Source organism: Hypomesus transpacificus, chromosome 3 (genome assembly GCF_021917145.1).
Source record: "Hypomesus transpacificus isolate Combined female chromosome 3, fHypTra1, whole genome shotgun sequence".
NCBI lineage: Eukaryota > Metazoa > Chordata > Actinopteri > Osmeriformes > Osmeridae > Hypomesus > Hypomesus transpacificus.
The window spans coordinates 7,970,399-7,992,216 of record NC_061062.1 but is presented as its reverse complement, the minus strand read 5'-3'; the positions used below and the strand labels follow the sequence as shown (position 1 = coordinate 7,992,216).

Below are 21,818 nucleotides of genomic sequence, written 5' to 3'. Positions count from 1 at the left end.
TGAAAGACAAAGTAAACTGTTGCCAACACAATAAAGCAAACTGAAATACAGCCATTGTTATGCTGGTGGGACCCCATGTCGTGCAGTATGTGAATTGAGTCTGCCTCTGAATAGTGTAGTGAGCTTTGCTGATAGCAAGCACACTCATTACATGTCAGAATTAGTTGATGAGCTAATTTCAAAAGCATAATTCTGTCACACCATTATAAAAAAATATTATTTCTTGACAGCCAAATATAACTATGAATAAATAACCAGATAAAATGCAGAATAAGATGTAAAATTGGATGGCAATGATTTTATTAGGTTAAGAAAATCACATTGAAGAAATTCACAGTTATTTTATATACACTGGTCTATTGCACATATTAAAAATAAAATACTTAAAACACCCAGATAACAGGTTAAAGATTAAACCAATAAATAAATAAAATAAAATGGTATTGCATCTTTACAATTCAGTAGCTGACCTGACAGACAAAATGTTCGATGCAAATCCTTTTCTATTACATCCCTCTAAAATGCATCTAAAATATTACACAAAATGGCAAAATTGTGCACGGCAAATTTTAATTTGTCTATTCATTGTACACGTAATTTCACAACTCCAGCTACTTTGTTCTGATAACATGTACAGCATGTATGAGATAAAACTAAGTTGGTTTCGGCAGGGGGTTATCACTTAAAAGCAGCCATATGAAACTTTATTTGCCATTTTCTTTAAAATACACAAAGCAACAAGGGTGCAAAATGTTTCAGTCAAAACCCATAGTGGCATGCACCACAATAAACATCTATACTCAGCTCGGCTTTGCAATAAACCGGTATGACAGGGGTAATGTACAGTAGCGAAGAATTTATCCCATGGTTCCAGGTATTATTAAGTGTTAAAGGGGTAATTTATAAAACACTTTTTCAAATCTTTAATGTTCCTCTTTGTCTCTTCCTTTCTTTTCCTTCTCATCCTGCAGGGCGGTGCCAAGCTTCTTGATAAGGACAGAGAGGACCTTGTCCAAGGGGTCCATCACACCCCTCTGCAACCATTTGGGAATTGTAGTCCTTGCATGGTGGAAGCCTAGTTTTTGTAAAATGTAATCCACACCAACGGGGTCAATCTTCCTTCCTGTCCAGGAGATTAGCCTGTGGAAAAGCATCAACATTGGACATTTCAGAAAATCTATCCATATATTCATGTCCTGTTGTTTTGTGAGTGTACTAGTACATGGTATAAAACCAGGCTATAGCATTTCCTGTGCAGATCTGTTAAGTCCTTAATGTGCTAATTGTATGTGGTGAGGATCCTTCTATTGTGTTTTCAATCAAACAAAATGTTGTATGTCATAGTGAGTTAAATTGTCTTGGATCTCCAAAGAGGATCTTGCTTGATAACGGACCTCCCTCAAGATTTGGGTTTGCGACAAATCAGTGAGATTACAAGCTAATTAGCATCATGGTTAAATTGTGCAGGCTACACTAGCAAGATGCTGGAACATTACTGTGTTGGACAATTGGCTACCATAGCTTGCAAAGTCATGTTAATTGCTTGTTGTCCATTGGCTAGCATGAAAGAATATAGTGTTTTCACTATGCATAAGAATGTCAGAATGTACTAACTTATGATATATTTTTTACCTTTAGTAGATACTGTGATTTGACATGTTTTTAGTTCAATACCAATGCACCAAAATAGACTATGTATATGTTAAGAAGAACTCAGCATTGATTTTTTTTTAAAGACACTAGGATTTCTAACTTAAGTAATTCCAATGTTGTGATTGAGAGGCTCTGACCTGAGGGTTGGCTCTAGATGCCACGTGTTGCACTTGAACTCTCTCCAGTCCACTGTTGTGTAGTTGATGCCGTCTTCATTGTCTTTGTCAGTAGAATTTTCATCATGGACGGCTGTGGGGCTCTTCTGTCCCGGCCGTGCCGCAAAGATGCGCGGGGCAAAAAGGGCTGCAGGTGAAAGGGGGGGGGAGTGATAGAAAAATAATGTAGTGTGAACTTATTGCTGTTCTTTTGGTACATAAACACCTAAATGCTCATTTGAAATGGTTAAAATGGGTTAATTCACTTGGTTACTTTCAGACCTATATATTTGAAGACTTTTCATTTTAACACTTGTGTTAAGGATTAGCTTGAAGTGAAATGAGGATTTGAGGTTTTATGGAAAGTTAGGGAGATCGCTAGAAGAATAACAAAGAGAGAATTTATTTGTCTGTGTCCTCACCTTTCTCTTTCTCTTTAAGGTATGCAGATACTAAGTCATGGAGGAACATGATGAGCTCAGCATCCATGGTGACACAGATGTGGTCGGTGAACTCAGTTACCACACTGCACTCCACTGTGGGCTTGCTGTTGGAATCTAAAAAACATAAACATGTTATATATATTATTATATACTTACGAGTTGCAAGTGGTTTAACATCAAGTTTTGTAACCAAATTATTTAACCCAAAATGTAAACTTTGCAGACAAATACTTTTTTCCATTTTGCCCCCCAAAGTTGGGGTGCATTTCTGAGGACTTAATTTGTTTAATAGCAATAGCGCTCATTGGTTAAATGTATTGCTTCAATCAATTTACGTGTCAAGTCGCAACAAACACACTGGACCAGTTATCGTAACCACATTCTCACCAGTTAGCGAGGGCTCTTCTGGGTCCTGTCCGTGAATGGACTTGAAGTCCAGTTGCATCCTGGGGAGGGCGAAGATGGTCTCTGTCTCGTGGTTGTAGCTGGAGGAGCCTCTAAAGCTGCTGAGCAGGCTTGAGCTCTTGGCCGCTGCTCCGCTCTCCTGATTGTTGGCATCCACGTTTCGGAGCAGGTTCAGCTCTATAGGTTTACAGGATTAAACACAATTCATTTGTTTTCAGGATAGGATTAAACAAAATGAATTTGTTTTCAGCACGGTAATGGCCGACCCATCTCCCCAACTGTACTGTTCCATAAAATGTTTTAGAAAAAATGCAATAATACATGTAAATGAGATGTTGATGTCACAATATTTGACTACATACGACACAACGTTTTAGCTTCCCTTACCTTCATTTCTCATAGCCGTGACATAGTTGAACCACTCTTTGACCGTAGCCACTCCGTGCGGAGGGTTCTCGTGGCGGCGGCGAGTGATTTTGGTGATGGTAGCCATCGGGCTCTCCAGGGCACCACAGGGTTTAGTCACCATGGTGTTGTGACCGAGATGGAAATCCAGTGTTTGCACAATGTAGGTAGAGTCATCACTGCAGCCTTGATACAAAGAGAAAACGTGTTGCAAACATTAAAAAATATATATAAATATAAAAAAACAAATACATCAGAGAGAAAACAAGGTTGAAAATAAAATATCTAAATACATATAATATTTAAAAAAGAAGACATCTGTAGTCTATTGATATTGCCTTGACATGGTCTTGAATTGAAGCCACAATTCAAACCCCACAAGAGATCAACTGATAAAGGGCCTTACCGTCCTCCCATATCTTCTGTGCCTCAGTCCAGAAGGCAATATTGGGCTCCTCCAAGTGGAACAGTGCCCACGACTTGGAGCGGAAGTTCGGTCCATGGAAGCAGGCCAGGGTCATGTGGTTGCCATGAAGACTCATTGAGCCACCAAGTTGCACAGCGTCCTCTGGGAGGGGCATCTGGAAAAGGGAGATGTGGCAGCCGGCGATGACCTTCAACACTCCAGGCCAGTGGCGGTGGTGAGCAGCATCCATGTCTAAAATGGAAAACCCATTAAAAAGAGATTTGAGTCTAAGAGAGGGACACGTTAATAATAAACATGTATAACAATAATCATGATAATAATATCTCACAGATGGTGTAAAATATTGTCTTTTTCTTCTAAATCCACATGACAAAATGGACAATACTAGTTAAGAATTATGGGTTCAAAATCCAACAAATGTATATGCTTACATAATTCAGCTGCTCCTTTCTCAATGTTGATGATGGGGGCCTTGGGTGGCAGGTAAGGGACTGGCCCCCACGTGGATAAAGCCCTCTTACTGGTGTCAAACTGCTGGGTGAAGAACTCCTGGAGTTTCATCCCGATCTTGATGAGGTCCGGAGTGGTAGAGCGCGAGATGATCACCTGGAAGATGTCCCACTGAAGGTCCCCATGGACAAAGATCTCACTAGAGATGGGAATAAAAAGGGAAGGATAAGACCGCACAAGGGGAAAGCAGATTTGCCAGAACTTTACTTTATGAAGGTTGAAACAAAAAGTTACTTGGGATGAATTCTTCTACCAGTTTATATGTTTGTGAAAGAGGCACAAAGAAAGAAAGAGGCCAACTGTATAGATTCCACAGTACAACTGTACCTTTTCTCTGATTGGCTATCCTCCACAGTGTCACCACTGTACCTTTTCTCTGATAGGCTGGTCTCCACTGTGGAGAGATTAACCTTCCACTCATCTTGAAGCTTCAGGTCAGCATTGCTAAAGACACCCATTAGGATGCTGGAGCCCATGTAGTCCACACGGGCCTCTGTGGAGCCCATGGTGATCTGGATCTTGTGGCTGGGCTGCTGGTTGGGGTGCTCTGAAATGTGAGCTGGGACAAACACCGTGTTTTACAGCAATGATTGAGAAATTATATTTGTTCCTTCTATGCAACAAGTTTGGTGTCTGACAAAAGTGAAACTCAAAAACATAAAATGATGTATCGTTAAAAACAGACGCTTTTATAACCAAAACTACCACTCCTTTGGTAAAATGTAGCTGCCCTTACGTGCTATTCTTAATGGAAAACATTTTGGATTAAGCGGCTGCACCAACATTCAAACACCTGATTTAAATATGATGGGTAACTTCACAACCCTTCCAAACCTGGAAGGCTTCCCTGCTCGGTACTTACAGACCATCTCCAGAGTGTTCACATCTATGTTGCCGCCCACCACACCGCCTTTGGAGTCAAGTTTGGAGCGGCCAAGGCCCACGGACATGCTAATTTCTCGGTCTCTGTTACTGCCCACTGAAAGGCGGCCCTGGCTCTTCAGCCCACTCGTTGTCCAACTGGATGTTGAGGAGTGCCAGAAAGGAAAGTCAATCTCATGAATAATAACATTTTGGGTGTCAATGTAAAAAGTCCATCAATTGCAATTCATTGTTGGTGAAATGTTAACAGTTTTGGGGTTTGTGTTGGGTGTGTAAGTGTTTGAAGAACTTTAGAACGTTGCTTAAGATATGGGAAAGTTCATGAAGTGTAAATTGTTTAGTGAAAAAGAGGGAGAGAAATCGTACTTGTTGTTGCCCATGACGTTACTCATATTCATCTGGACGTTGAGCTGTTTCAGGTTGATGGCGAACACCACCAGCGTTTCCCATGGTGTCCCCTGTTGGCCGGCTGTTTTGCCATTTTTATTGAATGATGGCGTGGAGGTCTTAGTGACAGAGTCTACCCCAAAAAAGGAATGTTATGTTTAACACTTGCAAGTTCAGGTTCCATTGTTGTTACTATACATTCAGCTGCATGTTCTTTAGGAACATTGGTTAATATGACTGGTGGTGGGATAAAGAAAAGCTGACACGAACGGAGCTGATTGAGACAGTATTACTCATGACAAAGAAATATACGTTTTATGTCACGTATACATGTATGGTATCCAACTTTCACAGAGATGATGCCCTTACCTCTTCTTGGGGCAGAGGAGTCGGACACGCTTCGTGTGCGTGCAGGGGCTGGGGATTTGAGGTGTGCCAGGCCCCCAGAGCTCCCTGTGATGTGGTCCGAAAACACGTTTGGGGACTGGGGAATGTGCTGCCCTCCTGTGCTGCCGTCCCAGGTCCTCCAGTAGGCTTTACGGCAGGATTCGGGGGACAGGTGCTGGGTCATGTTCTCCATAGACTCTGGGGTGGCTGGACCTGAGGCTGGGAAGAGTCAAACGTTTGATACAAAGATTACGGAAAGTTTTCAAGTACAGTTTACTATTTGAAATAAACTCTAAATAAATTGATAGTTATAATGTCGGAGACACGGCAGTTTTCAACAACAAATAATTCTAGTTGATTTGACTGATATCTCACATATATATTATTTTTTATTACAGCCATAAATACTCCTCCCACAGGGAACGTCACATCAAATTGTGCATCTCTTTGTCTATCGTATGGCTGTTGTTTTGTAGAAGCACACTTCACAATACCCCTCTCTAGTTGTTGATATATTTCCTTGTAGAAAAATCTAATTTCTCGTAGCCATATTCACCAGTGAATTACCCTCTCCCTCAAGCTTCCACAGCCCCTCATCCTGGATCTCATGAATGCATCTCAAAGCAGGAAAAAAAGCAAGAGACGTAGTTTGTAAAGACCTTGAGACGATGCGTCACCTGCCAGGTTGATGGTTTGGTCACCCAAGAACAGGCGGCGGGCAATGCTTCTGCGGTACCAGGCTCTGGGGAAGGCCAGGATCTCGCTCAAACGCCTCATGTCGTACTTGAAGGAGGCGGAGCCAATGTCACACACCGCTGACAAGGGAAGAGAGAGATAGAAATCATAGAGTTAGAGGTAAGGAAGGTTGGAACTTTTCCAGGTGTTGTTTTAGGCTATATCAATCTTATATTTGACTCCAAAACATCCTTGACCCGACATTGTCATGAGGTACCAGAGATGTTGATAAGGGTGGTGTCCATTTTGCCTCCTTTTCCAGGGATGAAGCTTTCAATGAAGGTAGGTCCCCCAGTGCGTCTCATTCTGGACAGGCTGACTTTGACAAACTCCAGGTTGATGCTCAGAGAGTCCTTCCTCCCAGTAACAGATGAAGGCTCTTCATCAACTGTGCCTTCAAAACAAAAAACAGACCACCGTTAGTGTAGGGGAAGATCATTGGGTTTTTGCTGCAGAGTACCAGGACAGAAAAAATATAGATTATATTATAATTAATACGTTAATTGATACAAACTATCAGATTGTACTTCAGTTTAAAGATATATTTTCAATTTCAATCATTTTATATTGGTATGAATTATAATAATTATTAAATAAAGGTATAATGAATAGTTATGAACTTGTTATGAATGTTTCTGAAGACCCTCTGTTAAAGTAACAAGTTTACTGATTAGCAGAATATGTCTGACTTGATTATTGAATGCAATCCCTCTGCTGCAAGAGTCTAGGGGGGAAGTAGCCAGTAGCTACTTGCAGTAAAACACTTCTCAGTCTTACACAAGTCAACATGTTAAGAGGACTGGGGACTGATTTCCAGCCTACATGTTCACGTACCTAGGGGTCCCGGACCTGGGGGCAGACCCGTGACGGCTGACTTCTGCTTCCCAGCACCGTAGGGATGGAAGACGTAGAGGGAGAAATCTGACATGCAGGCGGTGAAGCTAAGACCCGACGAATTGGTAGGGGGGCCGGTGAGGTCTGATTGGCTGCTGCTGTGTCGGCTCCTTCCTAGGGGGCTGCCCAGCAATGGAGAAGCCCCTGGAGGGAGGAGGGATGTGACAGGAAGAAGAAAAGGTGACAACAAGACAGATGCGTTAGTAATATTAGAGTAGAGTATGGGCCTTTGAGGCCCGTCTGTGAACTCATGGTTGAACAAAGGTATAATTCAGAAACAAACATATTCTGACAACATACATAATCTATACTGCATGTCTACAGTGGACCACAAAACATTATATTTCACACATTTTAATTATTAGAAAGGAAGTGCCAACTATGCAGCATGGGACAGTAAGGGAACCTACTCAATTTGTGTGCACTTACAGGTTGTTTTGCAAGAAGTGGCATTTAGAGGATTACCCTTGTTTGGAGGTGGTTTGAGAATGTGTGGGGGGCCAGGGGGTGTCGAGGAGGGTGGGTGAGGCCCGTCTGAGGGGTGAGAGCTGGAGCTCGTCTCGAGTTCTCCTCGGTTGGAGGAAAAAACCAGGTCTAGAGAAGGCAGCTTCAGCATACACTCCACCCTGGACATGGGCAGGCAGCTGAAGCGAATCTGAGAAGGCTGCAGGGATCATAGACAGAGGCAAATACTTAATGGTAAAACTAGATGGCAGTTTCTACAAATAATTTTGTTTCAATATTCAATATTGTATAGTAATAGTACTGCACAGTAATATAATTAGAATTGTAGAAACGCCAATCGATTTCCAGGTTGTATACACTGTCAATATTGCCAACAATATGAGCGAGTCAAATTGTCAAATGAGGTACCTGTACTCTGACATAGACCACTACATCCACCGGGAAGGAGGAGTAGGCAGAGGTGGAGGAAGACACCAGGGAGGTTGTGGACTCCTCTAGTGGGTCCACAGGGTCAAACTGACCCATATCCTCTTCCTGGTTGTTCATAGCTGAGAAACACTCACTTATTAGTACAACATCCTTTAAAGTGATTCAAGAGTTGGTCAGCCTGGCAAGAAATGCACACAAAAAAACATGTAATAAATCAAAGTCCCTATCCCAAGGCACACACACACACCTGTATAATTCCTATCCACAGGGGTGATGGGAATGGTTTCCAAAGCTTTTTCCAAAAAGTCCAACAGACAGGGGCTGATAACCATTTCCTCTGGTAGGGTCTGGAGAGCCACCCAAGCATACAGCTTGGCTGTCTTCACCCCACCGCTGCCCTTGCCTTTGGCTGCAGGGGAGACATGGGAGAGACAATCATGAACACATTTTCTCTTTTCTTTTTCTTACGTTTAAAACATTGATTCCTAATGATCATGTTCATGGTAGATGTGTGAATATGCAGTCAAGTGTGTGGGTAATTACGACAAGTCAAAGGGCATGCAGGTATGATGAGATCTCAGTACCTGATGGTAGAGGTGGGGGTGGGGGAGGTAGGAGAGAGTTAGTCTTGCTTTGGGCAGCATTGGGAGGGCAGCTATCTTTCATACCATACAGCTTGGATTCTTTGGAAAGGGTGCGGGGCAGGGAAGATCCTCGCGAGGCGTTGGGTGACTCCGTTTTGAGTGTTTTAGAGTTGTAGTGTAGCTGGATCGTGAAGAGAAACACAGCCAGTTCAGTCCTCCAAAAGACATCAGTCAAAAACTGGTGAATTTTTGTCATTGACCCATACACAAACATGATGAGCTGCATGAGAGCAACAAAATACCAAGGGGTTGTAACCGACTGACCTTAACATCTACTCCAGGAATGTAAAAGACAGTGGTTTCCTGGTCACTGGATTTGGTTTGCAGGGAGGAGGGCACCTTTTTGCCTGCCAAAAGGTGAGTGGTGGAGGTGTTGGGCTGCAGCTTTTTCTTTTTAGGTGGAGACTCTTGTTCCAGACTCCTGAGGCTGCGGTCACAACTCCTACGAAGAAGTAGAATCAAGGTTCCAACGACACAGAAATACCAACTTCAAAAACCTTTCATTGACTTTCATGGCATCGATTAACACTGTAGAATTGTATTCTTATAACCTCCAAATGTTTTTTAAATCAAATACCGGTACATAAAATACGTTTTTTTGTACATTTACCAGTAGGGTAAGACCAATCTTAAACTTTGCTAAAAAATAAATTCTTAAATGATCCACAGCCTTTTGAAAACATCGCTGGCATGACTTACTTTTGACTTAATTTACATGACTAAATTATTTCTCAGATAAGGCTACTTCCCCACACTTTAAGGAATAAAAACAAATCCCTCAGTGGATTTCTCTCACACAAATGAATTCCAGAGAATTTATCACACTTTGGCATTTGTGGATGAGGGTTTGGTAAGAAAAAAAACCTATGCATGATTTGCCAGCGTTTCAGTATTACATATTGGGATTCAATGCTGTACCTTCGAAAGGTGATGTCTTCGTGCTCGGGCTGCTGGGTAGTGGGGTGCAGCACACACTTGCCACTATCAATCTCCACACGCACGTCCAACTCAAAGTCGATGTTCCTTTCTGTGGGTGGACCCATTAAGCTGCGGTTGGTGGGGGTCCCGGGCCAGCGCTCGCTGAACAACTGGCTGACGGCCGCAAAGCCTGTCGCCTTCCTGTGTGGCGCTTGTCTGTGAGGAAATTGAACTGGATTTTAAGGACACCAACCAAACTGGGGGGGGGGGGGAGATATATACACACACATTAACAAGCTAAAATAGTAATAATACAAAAGATGAATTCAAACAGACAAGTCCAAGTCTCAAACTAGGATTCCGAAGACTACTTTACATGAAAGAAAAAGCCAAATATAACTCACACGGGCCTTCGGAAGTAGCTGGCTGGCTTCTCTCGATCAAACTCTTCCTCCTTTTCCGAGTCGTCCGATGACGACGACGAGAGCTCGTCGCGTCTCATGTCCTCGTGCTGGAAGGGAATGGCGGGTGAGAAGACGGCAGGGCTGGCTGGGGCACTGAACACGGGGTACTGCCCCTCACTAACGGATGGGAAGTGATGACGATGATGGTGAGTATGATGAGGATGGAGTGGCTCGTCAGTAGTGATGGACAACAAATCCAACTCTGTCTCCTCCGGAAACTTCATAGTGGGTGTAACAAACAGGGAGATTCAGACATGGGAGGGGGGAGAGTTAGAAGGTCTCCAAATTGCGCACAAGGCACCAGCTTGAAGGTGATGTCATACACAGTGGGCCCATGTCTTGCTGACAGATATCAAGAGCAACCGCTGCTAAATTCAGTTTTTACAACAAGAAATGCTCATTCTTTTGAATGGTGTTGTTGTTGATAAGCAGGTTACAGTGTGTTGTCGTTTTTCTAAACTCAACATCAATTGGCATTCTGTAAAATACATTTCTAATTGTGATCATGTTTGGCTTTATATGATGATCCAGCTTTGCACACATTTTTATGTTACATTTAACTTGCCCAAAACACAATTTTTTTTGTTTGAATAGTTGTGATATAGGTTCAAAGTTGTAATATTGTCTGAAAGTTGTTTGATGCTGGATGATATCTGCTTCATGGCCAGGTGTCTCATAGATCACAGGTTAGTGTGTGAACAGAGAGACGGAGTGAGTGATGAGGAAAAGGAAGATGTTAGGATGAAGACACCTGCTTGGCAAAAGACTCCAGTGTGGAATCATGGCCAAAGCTGTTGTGGTAAAAAGCCCAAACCGAAAATTCAGGGTGTACAAGGTCAACGGTTAGCCTGTAGCCCCTACAAGAGAAGCATCACCCTGGCAACACAGTGTGTGACAGCTATCATACATTCATTTGTAAGTTAGTGATAACTTCAAGAGCACGGCATAAAAACATTCCTTCCTTCCATTACCAGTGGCTGTAGACATACGGTATGCCTTAATTCTTCTAGGCAAATGCAGTCATGTATAATATCATAAGAACCCCACATGGTTATCACACTGCCACAACCTGGCAGGGAGGCAATACCTGCTAACACGATGCGCAACTAAAAGCTGGTATTTATAGCGCACCATAAAAGTTTCCCCATGCCTTAATAAGAATGTAATTTTTCACAAAATAAGAGAAATGTTAGAGAGGAAGAAAAGAAAATACGGAATAAAATATGATATACATTTGTCCACCCAGCTTTGAAGCAGCAGTCCTTCTGAGTTCTTTTTGTGTTATGACGAGACACTTTTGGGATTGGGAGGAATGTGTGGGTGAATTGCAGGTCATAACTAGTCGTGAGACACAGTATCGAAGGTCCTTATGGACTTTGTATTCAGTGACTGTCATGGGGACATCTGTACCATGAATTTGCCTCGCAATTCAGAGTCAAAGGGTGACTGACTTACAAAATCAATCCAAGTGTTTCAGGTTTTATAAACATTAGTGTTGGCCATGCATAGCTGCTCCAAATAGAAAAACACATTTGTGTTTGAAAAGTTGTTGATTTGGTGCACCATGCAATTTCATAAAAGGATGTTAATCTTTCTGATCATTTATCAGTTTAAATTGATTTCATCTAAGTCTCCAAGCCAATAATACTGTACACTGCTATCTAATGTACAGTTGAATGAATCAAAATAAGATGTTGCCAGAAGAAACAATCTTAGTATTAGTGAGATACCACAATAATTTGTGTATTGTCTGTAATTAATATGTACATTGTCTGTTATTGTATGTATTGCTTGAGAATCAGAACAGCGGGAACCAAATTCCTGTGTTACCACACTTGGCCAAATGAATATTACTATGACCCTAATTTTTCAACATCCTGTTTTGAATTAGCATGTTTTTGGACAAATCAGTTTCTGTTGATTAAAAAGGTAGAGAGAAGGGGGAATCGGAGACTCATTTTCAGAAGGTTCATTTGTAACTGCTCTTTACAAATACCTTGAACACTTCTCCTGGACTGACAGGTGGGTTTGAGGAATCCAAGGCCGGATTATTTATCTTCAATTAAACAAAAATAAATCAATGGAACTCATCCCAAATATAAAAGCATTACAACACTACGGAAATATAAGGTGGATCTGTGGCACTCTAGAGGTTAAAAACATCTAGTTGGTTTCTATGGCAACACTGCTTAATGTGACACCAATATGAACAGCACCTCAAATGTATAATCTACTATGTAGCATAAATCTTATATAAGCAAAGTTATCACAAACTAAAATAATCATGTTGTCAGTTATATAGGGAAAAATTACTTTGGTTTATGTTAACCAAAAGATGGACACCTTCCCATGTTCATTTGACACAATCTATCTCACAGTTTGGAACCGAAACTGTGTAACGTGAGAAGAACCATCATGGTGACACATGGAAATAGAAGATGAAATGACAAAATGTTGAATCAATATTCATCATAGTATATGATCAATACTGCCTGGTGAAGCCCTAAATGAGTTTGGATGGAATGTTGAACCAAGGCTAGACGGTGCTCAGATTAAGGCCTGACAGATTATCGGAACATCAACCAAGATACCACAACTGTCTTTCATTCCAAGTGTCTTCAGCATTCCTATGAATTGAAGTTATATTGCAGACTTATATGTTTGAGTACCGTGTCCTGGATGTTGAAAGTGACTCTGGGACCAGGGGAGGACGCGTCCACTCTGATGTCGGGCAAATCATCGACGTCTCCTATTCTGGAACTAAGGGAGAAGACATTGCTAGATGACCAACAATTTAAGGCGCTCTCTCAGTTCGTTACAGCGGATCATTGAATTGATCATTTCTCAATTCACTCTTTGTGTACTAGTGCATATACAGCAGAAACGTCCAAAAGCAATTGTGATTCAATGGTATTTGCCTCCTGTCAATGTACATGGTGAGCTGTAAACTAGCTGACATGTTTAAGATGCTAAGATGCTACAGTCCTCCAAACTGTAAAAGCATGGTAAGAGCAAACAGCCCGCTACGTTTAGCTAGCGCACTTCCGTCCAGTACCTTTGGCGTTCCATCCGTTTCAGCGGAGGCCTGCCGGCAGCAGCTGTGGAGATGCTCTTGGAGCGGTTGTAACTGGGCTTGTAACCCAAGCCCCACTTGTCCTTTAAAGACGCCGCCTGGTGACCACAAACAAAGTTACAAACCCCCAAGCCCGACAACATCTAACGGCGACGAAAAGAAAGAAGAAAAGAAAGAATGTGTCTCACCCTCATGCTGGAGCGCCGTAGTTTCTTGCGCACATCCCTTCTGATGTCGTTGACAGCTACTGACTCCAGCTGCTGGTAGCGCTGGATCTCCTGGTTGATGGTACCCTCACTTGCTCCCAGTTTCCTAAGAAGCAGAAAGGGGGTGTGGTCAGAGAAATTCCAGAGCCATCAACATGTTACTAGATGGGGTTTATTCATCTCAATTCCATTTAATGCTACGTATAGTTGTTAGCTATGCAAGAGATAAATCATAATTCAGTTGAAAAAAATGCTCATTTAAATTGGGAATTTACAGGAAACACCTCAAACCATATTTCAGCACATGAAAAGATGATGTATGAATTAGTAGGAGGTATCATGAATGGGATTAGGGGAGAGCTCCTACTTGAGGTCATCGATCACTTTGGCTTGCTCGTTCAGCTCTCGGATGTCCACCAGCCTCTTTGTGAACTTCCGACCTCGAGCATCCACAACCTGGTTGCCCACCAACATCTGCCTTCTGGGATCTAAGGGCTCCTGTGGGACAAACACCAGTTCATCCAGTAAGTACAACCCTAGATTGACTGTACCGAAAAATCGGACACATCACACACCTCAAGCCATGCCTGATCAATAATTGATTTGATCCAACAATTATGATCCACTGCACCCACATTTGTCAACAGTTCACCAAAACCCTGTATGATCTGACACCCCACATTATCTCATACACTGGAGGGAAACGCACAACACAAGTCCAACACCACCTTCTTGAAGAACAACACGAAGGACTTCAGCCTCAATTAGTGATTTGTTACAATGCCTATAAAAAGTATTCCCCCCCCATTAACTTTTCCGTATTGTATTGTTTTACAACACGGATTTAATGGATTAAAAATGTCGAGTACATTTATAGATTTGTAAAGATTTATTTTTTATTTGACATGAAAGAGTGTTTTTTTCTGATGATCAGTGTCAAAAAAAGCCTTATTATGTGATTCAAGATTGTAAAACAATAAAACATGAGAAAGTCCATGTCATTGTGTATAGGCACTGGGTTTATATATATATATATATATATATATATATACATAATTGTTTAGTTTTTTTTTAGTATGTTGAAATACGATGGAAAGCACAACCAATGGCAAAATCAAGTGCTTAGTGACACCAGATTAGTTACCGAAAGCTCTTTTTTACAAAATCAACAAGTAAGCTCTGGCCAGGCACTCACTTTAACCTGGCATGAGAGGGCATCACAGAGCCATTGAAATTCACTATTCACCACTGTGCATCGGGGACAATGAACCGGAATGTGATTAAGTACCCAGCAGGCGGAAGAGGAGGAGGATGATGGGCTACATACACATCCCCAGGAGAGGGGTCTGGGGGCCCCTGACCCGCCCCTGTGTCTTCTGAGGTGAGGTAGGGTTGATGTGACATTAAGGTAGTCTGCTGGGCTCGATACACTCTGAGGTCTGGGGCTCAGACCTAGGAGGTGGTTTACCAGGCGTTTCCTTAACGTAAGAGGGGGGTTGAAGTCTCCTTCTGGACTCTGGAAACAACGGATTGACGGAGGGACCAAAGCCAGGTTGAAATCAGGTATGCAAGGGCTCCCCGTTTGCTCTCGGTTTCAATGACGTGCAGTGGAATTCAGGACATTCAAAGCATAATGACGTTTTCGAAGCGCAGGTGGCGACAGTGTTATTGAGCTTAAGGAACTGGTGGTAATGACTGACCATGTGCATGGTGGGTGACATTCTGTCGGCCTCGTCTTCATCCGACAAGTCGGCCATGTTGATGGAGTTGAGGTCAGCGATGTCATCCGCGTCCTCCTCGCCGGTCAAGGAGGTCAGAGTGTTGCCCAGGGCATTTAGCCGTTTGCCAATATTGGGGTCCATGTGGACGTCAATACCACACATTTTCCAGAGCACATTTAGTGTCCAGGTACCAGCGCTGCTGCTCTCTGTGAAGAGCCAAAGAAAGGTACAGACAGAGGAAGGGGGGGGGGAACAAAAAGGAAAAGATAAGGAGTCAAAGAAATATAGGAAGTTGTATTGACGTATACATTATCCTACTTGACTGCCACACTGATTGGGTGGGGAATACACTTAAATAGGAAGAGAAAATGTTTCAAAGCTTGCCTGCAGACGGTTGGCCAGTGGTTCTGGAACATACTTCATAAGTACCATCTGGGACAACACCTATAAAATTAAAATTAAAGATTTTGTCATTCATAATAGCCTATGGGGTAGGTGAAATGCTCTTATGTGGCATTCAGACACGCAAACAGCGAGACGCAGTCAAATACAAAGAGTTATAACAGTTATAACATAGAACCAAAACAAGGAACAACACTCGACAGCTAGCAGCTCACATGCATTCATGACCATGTCTCCACGGAGCTCAGGCTTCCAGTCGTCCCAGGAGGTCTCAAAGCCTTCCGCAAAGCGAATGCAGAAGTTCTTGAAATGGCCCTTGCTGACGAGCGATTCTGAGGAGCAAGCGGTGATCAGCGTGCTCTCGATGGTCAGCACGAGGGCGGAGCCTGTGTCAAAGTCAATGCTGTGGTTGGCCTATTGGGGGACGGAGGTAGAAATAGGGGGTGGGAAGGGGTATAGTAGTGAGGACAGGGAAAACAGAGGAACAACTTGCATGATATCAGTATGGAAGTGTGTAGTGTTGGAAATGGGTAAAGCAGGTTAGTAGCACTTCATGTGAAGGACTTTGTCTCAAGGTATACCTTGTCTTTCTTCAAAAAAATTATAGTTGCATTCATCATTACTGTTTATAATGGTTTCAGAGCCGTTTGTACCTTTAAATGAAGAGCTACCATGTAATTTAGTTGAGAAAATGTGTCCTTTCATACAATTTACAACTAATTTTCCTCTTGGAAACTAAAATTGCATACATCCTGTCATATTTTATTTTATCCATTACTGTCATGTCACTCAATCATTTGCAATGACACCATGACAACAATGTCAATTGAGTTTGAAAAAATGGCCAAAATACAAATTATATATAGATATATCAATTATCTACACACACACACACACACACAATACATACATTACATTTTTATGACCGGTTATGTCAGCATTATTTAGACTATGATTTAGATGATTAAACTTTTCATATGACAGGCTATCACAGGTGATTGTTCCATGACACCAACAAGAGTTCACAAGAGATTAAATAGATTGCAGGTTACTTTTCTTGCATATTTTTTCTGGCCTACAGAACTGCTGGCCCCAGCTTCACAGCGGATGCCTTCGATAAGTGGTACATGTCCTTTCTATGGAGATAAGGGATACAATTATAACCTCACTTAATTCTAGGATCCACTACTGATGCTGTATTGTATGTGACAGGTCTAAGAATTAACTTTGGTTTTCTTGCTTTTAAACTATTCTTTACCTTTAATTTCCCCTTGAACTGTGGTTGAGTACAATTAAGCATTTACTATGTTATGCAATCATTAAAGAAAACAAATGGTTTCACTTTAAGTTGTTACCTATTTCATTAAAACAACTTTAATTTGACAAAGATCATAATACAAATTTGATAGTGATGTGAATATTGATAAATAATATGTGAATACTAATCATTGATTTAATGCACCAAGAAATCATGTCAATTATCCTAAGGCGAGCATTATCAGAGCATTAATCCTGCAATTCAATTCTGAGGGTTTCAATACATTTAAACAACATTCGTCTCCACCATGACTACCATTGAACTAATATGAACTGACAACATGTTGGCTGGACTATCTGATAAGACAGTGTGCCGGTAGGGTACCTGTGAAGTGTTGGTGATAGGCAGGCATATGCCCAGGTCATTGACGGTGAGCTGCAGGAAGAGGGTGCTGAAGGCTTGGGCTGAAGTCTGCTGGATGCCCGGCAGCTTGTCCACCACCTCCTTGGTGGCCATGTGGATGTCTTTGTTGAGGGCCAGACGCTGCTCATTCCAGTTGTCGTAGGCTGCTTTGTAGTTCAGCCAGAACAACACAGCTGCAATGAGAACTCGGGACAGTTAGTGTGTGTGTTGACGAAAATCTTAGTTGGTGGATCATCCTGGTTAAAATAGCTAAATGAAAAGAGTACATTTGTTTCGTGGGCATAATATACCCTCTACGTGGCAATTCGAGAATATAGATATCACTAAAGATAGTAAGTCATGTGTGGACAATCCTGACCTCTGTCAAAGGCCACGGGCTGAGCAAACACGATTGGTCGGTTAAGCGTGATGAGGACGGCCTCCTTGTCTGAGGAGCCACTGATCTCCTCCTGAAAGGCGTTCCGCAGGCCAATTCGAGTGCGGAAGTAGGCTACCTGATGGAAGTCGGAACCTGCCTCCTCATATACCTGGAAGGAAAACACAAAGTATATATATATATATATATATATATATATATATATATATATATATATATACACGTGGCTACAAGCTACTTGGCTGTGTGCCCATTAAGAGCTTTAAGACTGCAAGTTCAAGGATAAAACATGTTCACAGTTTGGATGTAAGCCATTGCAAAACCGCAGAATCACTTATCCTACCTGGTGTTTCACAATCTGTCCCAAAGCCAGATTCAAGTCCACTTGGCATTTGCCAAACAGTTTAAGATAGCTGCTGCTGCCCCCGGCCTTGCACTGGATCCTATTGGACAGTTCCAGCTCTATAAGGCCTGTCTCGAAGCGAACTGCCCTCATTGATGGTGTGGTGGCGGTCATTTGAACACCCTATACAAAGCACATCCATTGCAAACACAATCAAAATGCATAAATGTTGTGTTAAACTGCACATTACAGGTGGTGAGGAAACCAGTATATAATGCACTGAACAAAAATCTGCATACAACTGGTTTGAAGCTTGTGTGCAAACAATAATCAATATTAAAAAAACTGTGTTTAAAAAGCTAGACAGTGTAACGATAGGCCACAATACCTTAAACTTGAGATTGAGTGAATAGAGAAGAATCTTTGGCTTATCCGCATCTGTTGAGATATCATGCTCATTCCACAGAGGGATGGGCTGCTCTCCACCTGCATACACAAACAGAACCCAACGACCTCACATCATTCCACTGCAGCTACAGACAAGAAAGTAACCCTCATGTCACATTTGGATCTTTTTCACCTCGGATGTGTTTGGCATAGCCTTTGTAAAGAACACCAACATGCCAGGCTTCTTAAATGAGCTCAATCATGATTAGGTGGGGAACAACGCTCCTTTTCCAAAAACATTCCATTTTTACGCCCTGATGATGTAGGGCTGAATTATGGTGCTTATTTATGATACCAGCTCTTTTTTTTTTTAAATAGTCTTCCATTAGGGTACTTAATTCATTGGCTCATGGATTCTCAGACTTCACATCCTCATCCAGAAGGGGGCAGAGATCTTTGCAGCATCTTTATGCAGGTGCTAGTGAATCTTACAGACCTGAGACTTTCTGGATGACCTCATTGACCTCCTTCATGAAGACCTTCTGTAGAAACACCAAGTGGTTTAGGAGATCCGTGGTCAGGTTGTGCTCAAATGAGCCAATCTGTAGAGGTAAGACAACCAACAAGCATTTGTAAAGAGTTAGTTCATCAAATTTGTCTTTTTTTTTACATCATACGTGAAAGTCAAGAGTTGATGAGCATGCTCCTTCAATCAGGTGTTGACTATGAGAGTTTTGCTCATTCTAAATTCGACCAAAACCAAGCTAGCGTCATTGTCACCGCATGAGTAAGACTATGCCTCGAGCACAGTGGTGTTCCTAACTCATGTCTTACCTCGGCCTCACAGCTAAGGTAGTTGCCCTGGAGGTAGTTGCCCTGCTTGGGGGGAAAGTCATCATGGGCCCAGCCCTGGTCCGAGTGACTCTCATGTTCCTCCATGATGTACTCTCCTGACATGGTGACAGGGGGCAGGTTGAGGCTGGCTGATGGGGGCATGGTGGACATATCCACAGGAGACACCTTGGACTGGAAGCACAGCTTGTGGTTGGGCAGTTCAAAGGTGAACCGGGTTTGGGCTCCTGGGTGGGTGATACAATTTAAAAAAAACGAATTAAGAGGGTTGTGGGGTTAACGGTAAGAAAACAGGAAAGGCGAGAGGATTTCTGTTTGTGCTTTGTGTCCATCTCCTAAATAACAAGCCAAATACAGCCACTAAAGTGGAAAAATACAATATCTGCAGATTGTGGTCGTATCTATTGCAACAACAAACTTTTTTAAAGGTTTTTCCAAGTCAGGAAAATATGCCTGATATAGGCCCACCCGTCATGCCGTGACTCTTCATGCGACCCATCTTGTACTCGGCTTTGAGGGAGGGAAGCAGCGCGGCTCCGATGGTGATGCCGTCCATCATGGCGCTGAACTTGAGCACGATGGGTTTCTTCTCCAGGCCCTCGGGCAGCTGGGGGAACTCGTTGGCCTCCACTGGGGTCTGGTTGATGCTGGAGCTTTTGTCTGACGGCTGAGGGGTGGGGGTGTCCTCTCGGTTAGGTGGTGGACTAAAACCCCAAAAAAAGACACGTTTGTATTTGTCTTGACGTTTGAACTTGAAAACACCCATACGAATTACAGAGAATTAAGATGTTAGACCGTAGCATTTCATGTCAACCATATCCCTTGGAAATAATTGGATGATTGAGAAGAGCTTGGGGGGAATAAATTCCAGGGTTGGCTATCCGATGATTCTGTAGTGACTCACATGTTAGCTGGCTGGCGGATGAGGTCGGAGATCTGTTTGGAGAGCTGGTGGGAGCTGCGGACCATCATGCTGTGCAGCGTGGCCGGGTGCTGGGGGATGTTGATCATGACGGCCCCCACGTTGAACACGGCAGCGTTGTTGGTCCGCAGGCCGCGCTGGGCACTGTAGAGGGCCTGCGACTTAGCGATGTTGCATTTCACCACGGTTCTGAAACGGAGGGAGGGCTGTCAGGGCTGTGGAGGGGAAGCCTGGGATCCATCACGGAGATCGACATGCAGTGGAGGTGAAAATATGAATGTAAACTGATTTCACCCAAACCTTTGTGCACTGTTGGTAGAGTTGGGACTTGACAATAATTGAACATGTTGCACTATCACAGCCCATGTAATAAAATATACTACTACATTTTAATTTCAATTAATCAATATGATCTGAACTGGCGGTACCATAATTACAAAATGTTCATTTGGAAAAACTGAATAGATTAATTTAATGTCCTTTCTTAGACTGCTCTGATTGGATATGACAAACTAGTACTATTACCAGTATTTTATTAGTGTGCACAGAGAGGAAAGCAGAAAAGTGAGAAAAGGATAGTTTAACAGTAAGCTGGCCCAAAATATGAATTAAAGGCAGGGTAAGCTAGGTTGTTGAGAAGCACTTTTTGAAATAAACTACACATCCTGATAGCAACCAATGACTGGATGGCATTCGGACCAAATGCAATGATTGTATAGGCTACTTGTCTGTCTGTCTATTCGTCTGTCTACCTCCCGGCAGTAGTCAGTGTTGCCAATGTTCATGTGTTTTGGGGGAGTGGCTTGAATCCTTTTAAACTCAAGCTAATATTGCAAAACGTGCTTCACATGCCTGTAAAACTAATCTAGCGATTACAGCGGCCCCAAACAGGGCACACATTGAAACAGTGTTCTTGCTGTTCTGGTCTACATTCCTTCACAGAATGACCACACAAGGTAATTCCTTGCCAATGCTAAATAGACTAGGTCAGATGCAAACTCTGAAATGTGTAATAGCAGAACATACAGAAATTCTTGTTTGGCTGTGCTGGTAGGAGATGTAGGGAAATCCTCCAGTCTTTGCAAGTAGGCGAAAGAGGAAAGGCAGGGGAAAGTAAAACAAGAGAGAACAAACGAGAAGTGAGAAGTCACACAGAAGAATATCTGCACTCGATGAAATTGCGCATTACGGCATACTACGAGCTTCTTTGTAGATGCCATGTGATTATCATCAGATACTTTGAGCAACAGTATATAACTCCATTACTCAGATAAAAGAAGAGAACAGACTAACATACAATAGGTTTGGAAAAGGCCAGTGTTTATGATGAGTATCACTATCACCCTTTAGAGGAAAAAGAAAAAGACCAAAGCTGAGCTGCAAAGATTTACGGAAAAAATACCAATATTCTGTTGTGGTTTGGCAGGGCTTCAGCCATCCATCCAATGAGGATCAAATCAACCACTTTACTTCAAGTACTTACTGGATGTCAGGTGTTATTCCCTCCAGCAACACGATGTTAACGCCTCCGATGTGAGCAGACGCGCACGTCTCTGTCATCTTCTGGTGCAATATGTCTGGAGAAACAGGAGTCGGTGTTGCAGTGGGGGATTTGTAAACACCATACAATGCAATATTCCAAAGCAACCATG

General features: G+C 42.5%; 1 protein-coding gene across 13 annotated transcripts in view; it reads right to left on the bottom strand.

Moving 5' to 3' along the window:
* Positions 1-283: 283 nt before the first annotated feature.
* Positions 284-21,818, bottom strand: part of kiaa1109 (KIAA1109 ortholog) — a 53,371-nt gene continuing 31,836 nt past the window's right edge. For 3 of the 13 annotated variants that reach the window (XM_047018457.1, XM_047018460.1, XM_047018458.1), the window contains exons 51-90: positions 21,650-21,743; positions 20,149-20,355; positions 19,713-19,948; positions 19,227-19,471; positions 18,889-18,994; positions 18,394-18,491; positions 18,006-18,188; positions 17,645-17,813; positions 17,248-17,459; positions 16,658-16,741; positions 15,821-16,019; positions 15,588-15,647; positions 15,183-15,409; positions 14,810-14,998; positions 13,850-13,980; positions 13,465-13,588; positions 13,259-13,374; positions 12,873-12,963; positions 12,200-12,259; positions 10,144-10,421; positions 9,740-9,955; positions 9,086-9,263; positions 8,762-8,942; positions 8,425-8,586; positions 8,157-8,296; positions 7,749-7,947; positions 7,224-7,427; positions 6,607-6,783; positions 6,314-6,469; positions 5,637-5,873; positions 5,247-5,400; positions 4,861-5,018; positions 4,326-4,557; positions 3,920-4,137; positions 3,468-3,719; positions 3,044-3,247; positions 2,639-2,833; positions 2,231-2,365; positions 1,791-1,956; positions 284-1,140 (exon numbers count right to left, since the gene is read on the bottom strand). In XM_047018457.1, the coding sequence (XP_046874413.1) occupies positions 924-1,140; positions 1,791-1,956; positions 2,231-2,365; positions 2,639-2,833; positions 3,044-3,247; positions 3,468-3,719; positions 3,920-4,137; positions 4,326-4,557; positions 4,861-5,018; positions 5,247-5,400; positions 5,637-5,873; positions 6,314-6,469; positions 6,607-6,783; positions 7,224-7,427; positions 7,749-7,947; positions 8,157-8,296; positions 8,425-8,586; positions 8,762-8,942; positions 9,086-9,263; positions 9,740-9,955; positions 10,144-10,421; positions 12,200-12,259; positions 12,873-12,963; positions 13,259-13,374; positions 13,465-13,588; positions 13,850-13,980; positions 14,810-14,998; positions 15,183-15,409; positions 15,588-15,647; positions 15,821-16,019; positions 16,658-16,741; positions 17,248-17,459; positions 17,645-17,813; positions 18,006-18,188; positions 18,394-18,491; positions 18,889-18,994; positions 19,227-19,471; positions 19,713-19,948; positions 20,149-20,355; positions 21,650-21,743 (6,890 nt within the window). In that variant the 3' untranslated portion in view covers positions 284-923. The remainder of the gene's footprint in view (positions 1,141-1,790; positions 1,957-2,230; positions 2,366-2,638; positions 2,834-3,043; positions 3,248-3,467; positions 3,720-3,919; positions 4,138-4,325; positions 4,558-4,860; positions 5,019-5,246; positions 5,401-5,636; positions 5,874-6,313; positions 6,470-6,606; positions 6,784-7,223; positions 7,428-7,748; positions 7,948-8,156; positions 8,297-8,424; positions 8,587-8,761; positions 8,943-9,085; positions 9,264-9,739; positions 9,956-10,143; positions 10,422-12,199; positions 12,260-12,872; positions 12,964-13,258; positions 13,375-13,464; positions 13,589-13,849; positions 13,981-14,809; positions 14,999-15,182; positions 15,410-15,587; positions 15,648-15,820; positions 16,020-16,657; positions 16,742-17,247; positions 17,460-17,644; positions 17,814-18,005; positions 18,189-18,393; positions 18,492-18,888; positions 18,995-19,226; positions 19,472-19,712; positions 19,949-20,148; positions 20,356-21,649; positions 21,744-21,818) is intronic. The other 10 variants (XM_047018462.1, XM_047018461.1, XM_047018463.1 and 7 more) reach the window with 10 other exon arrangements.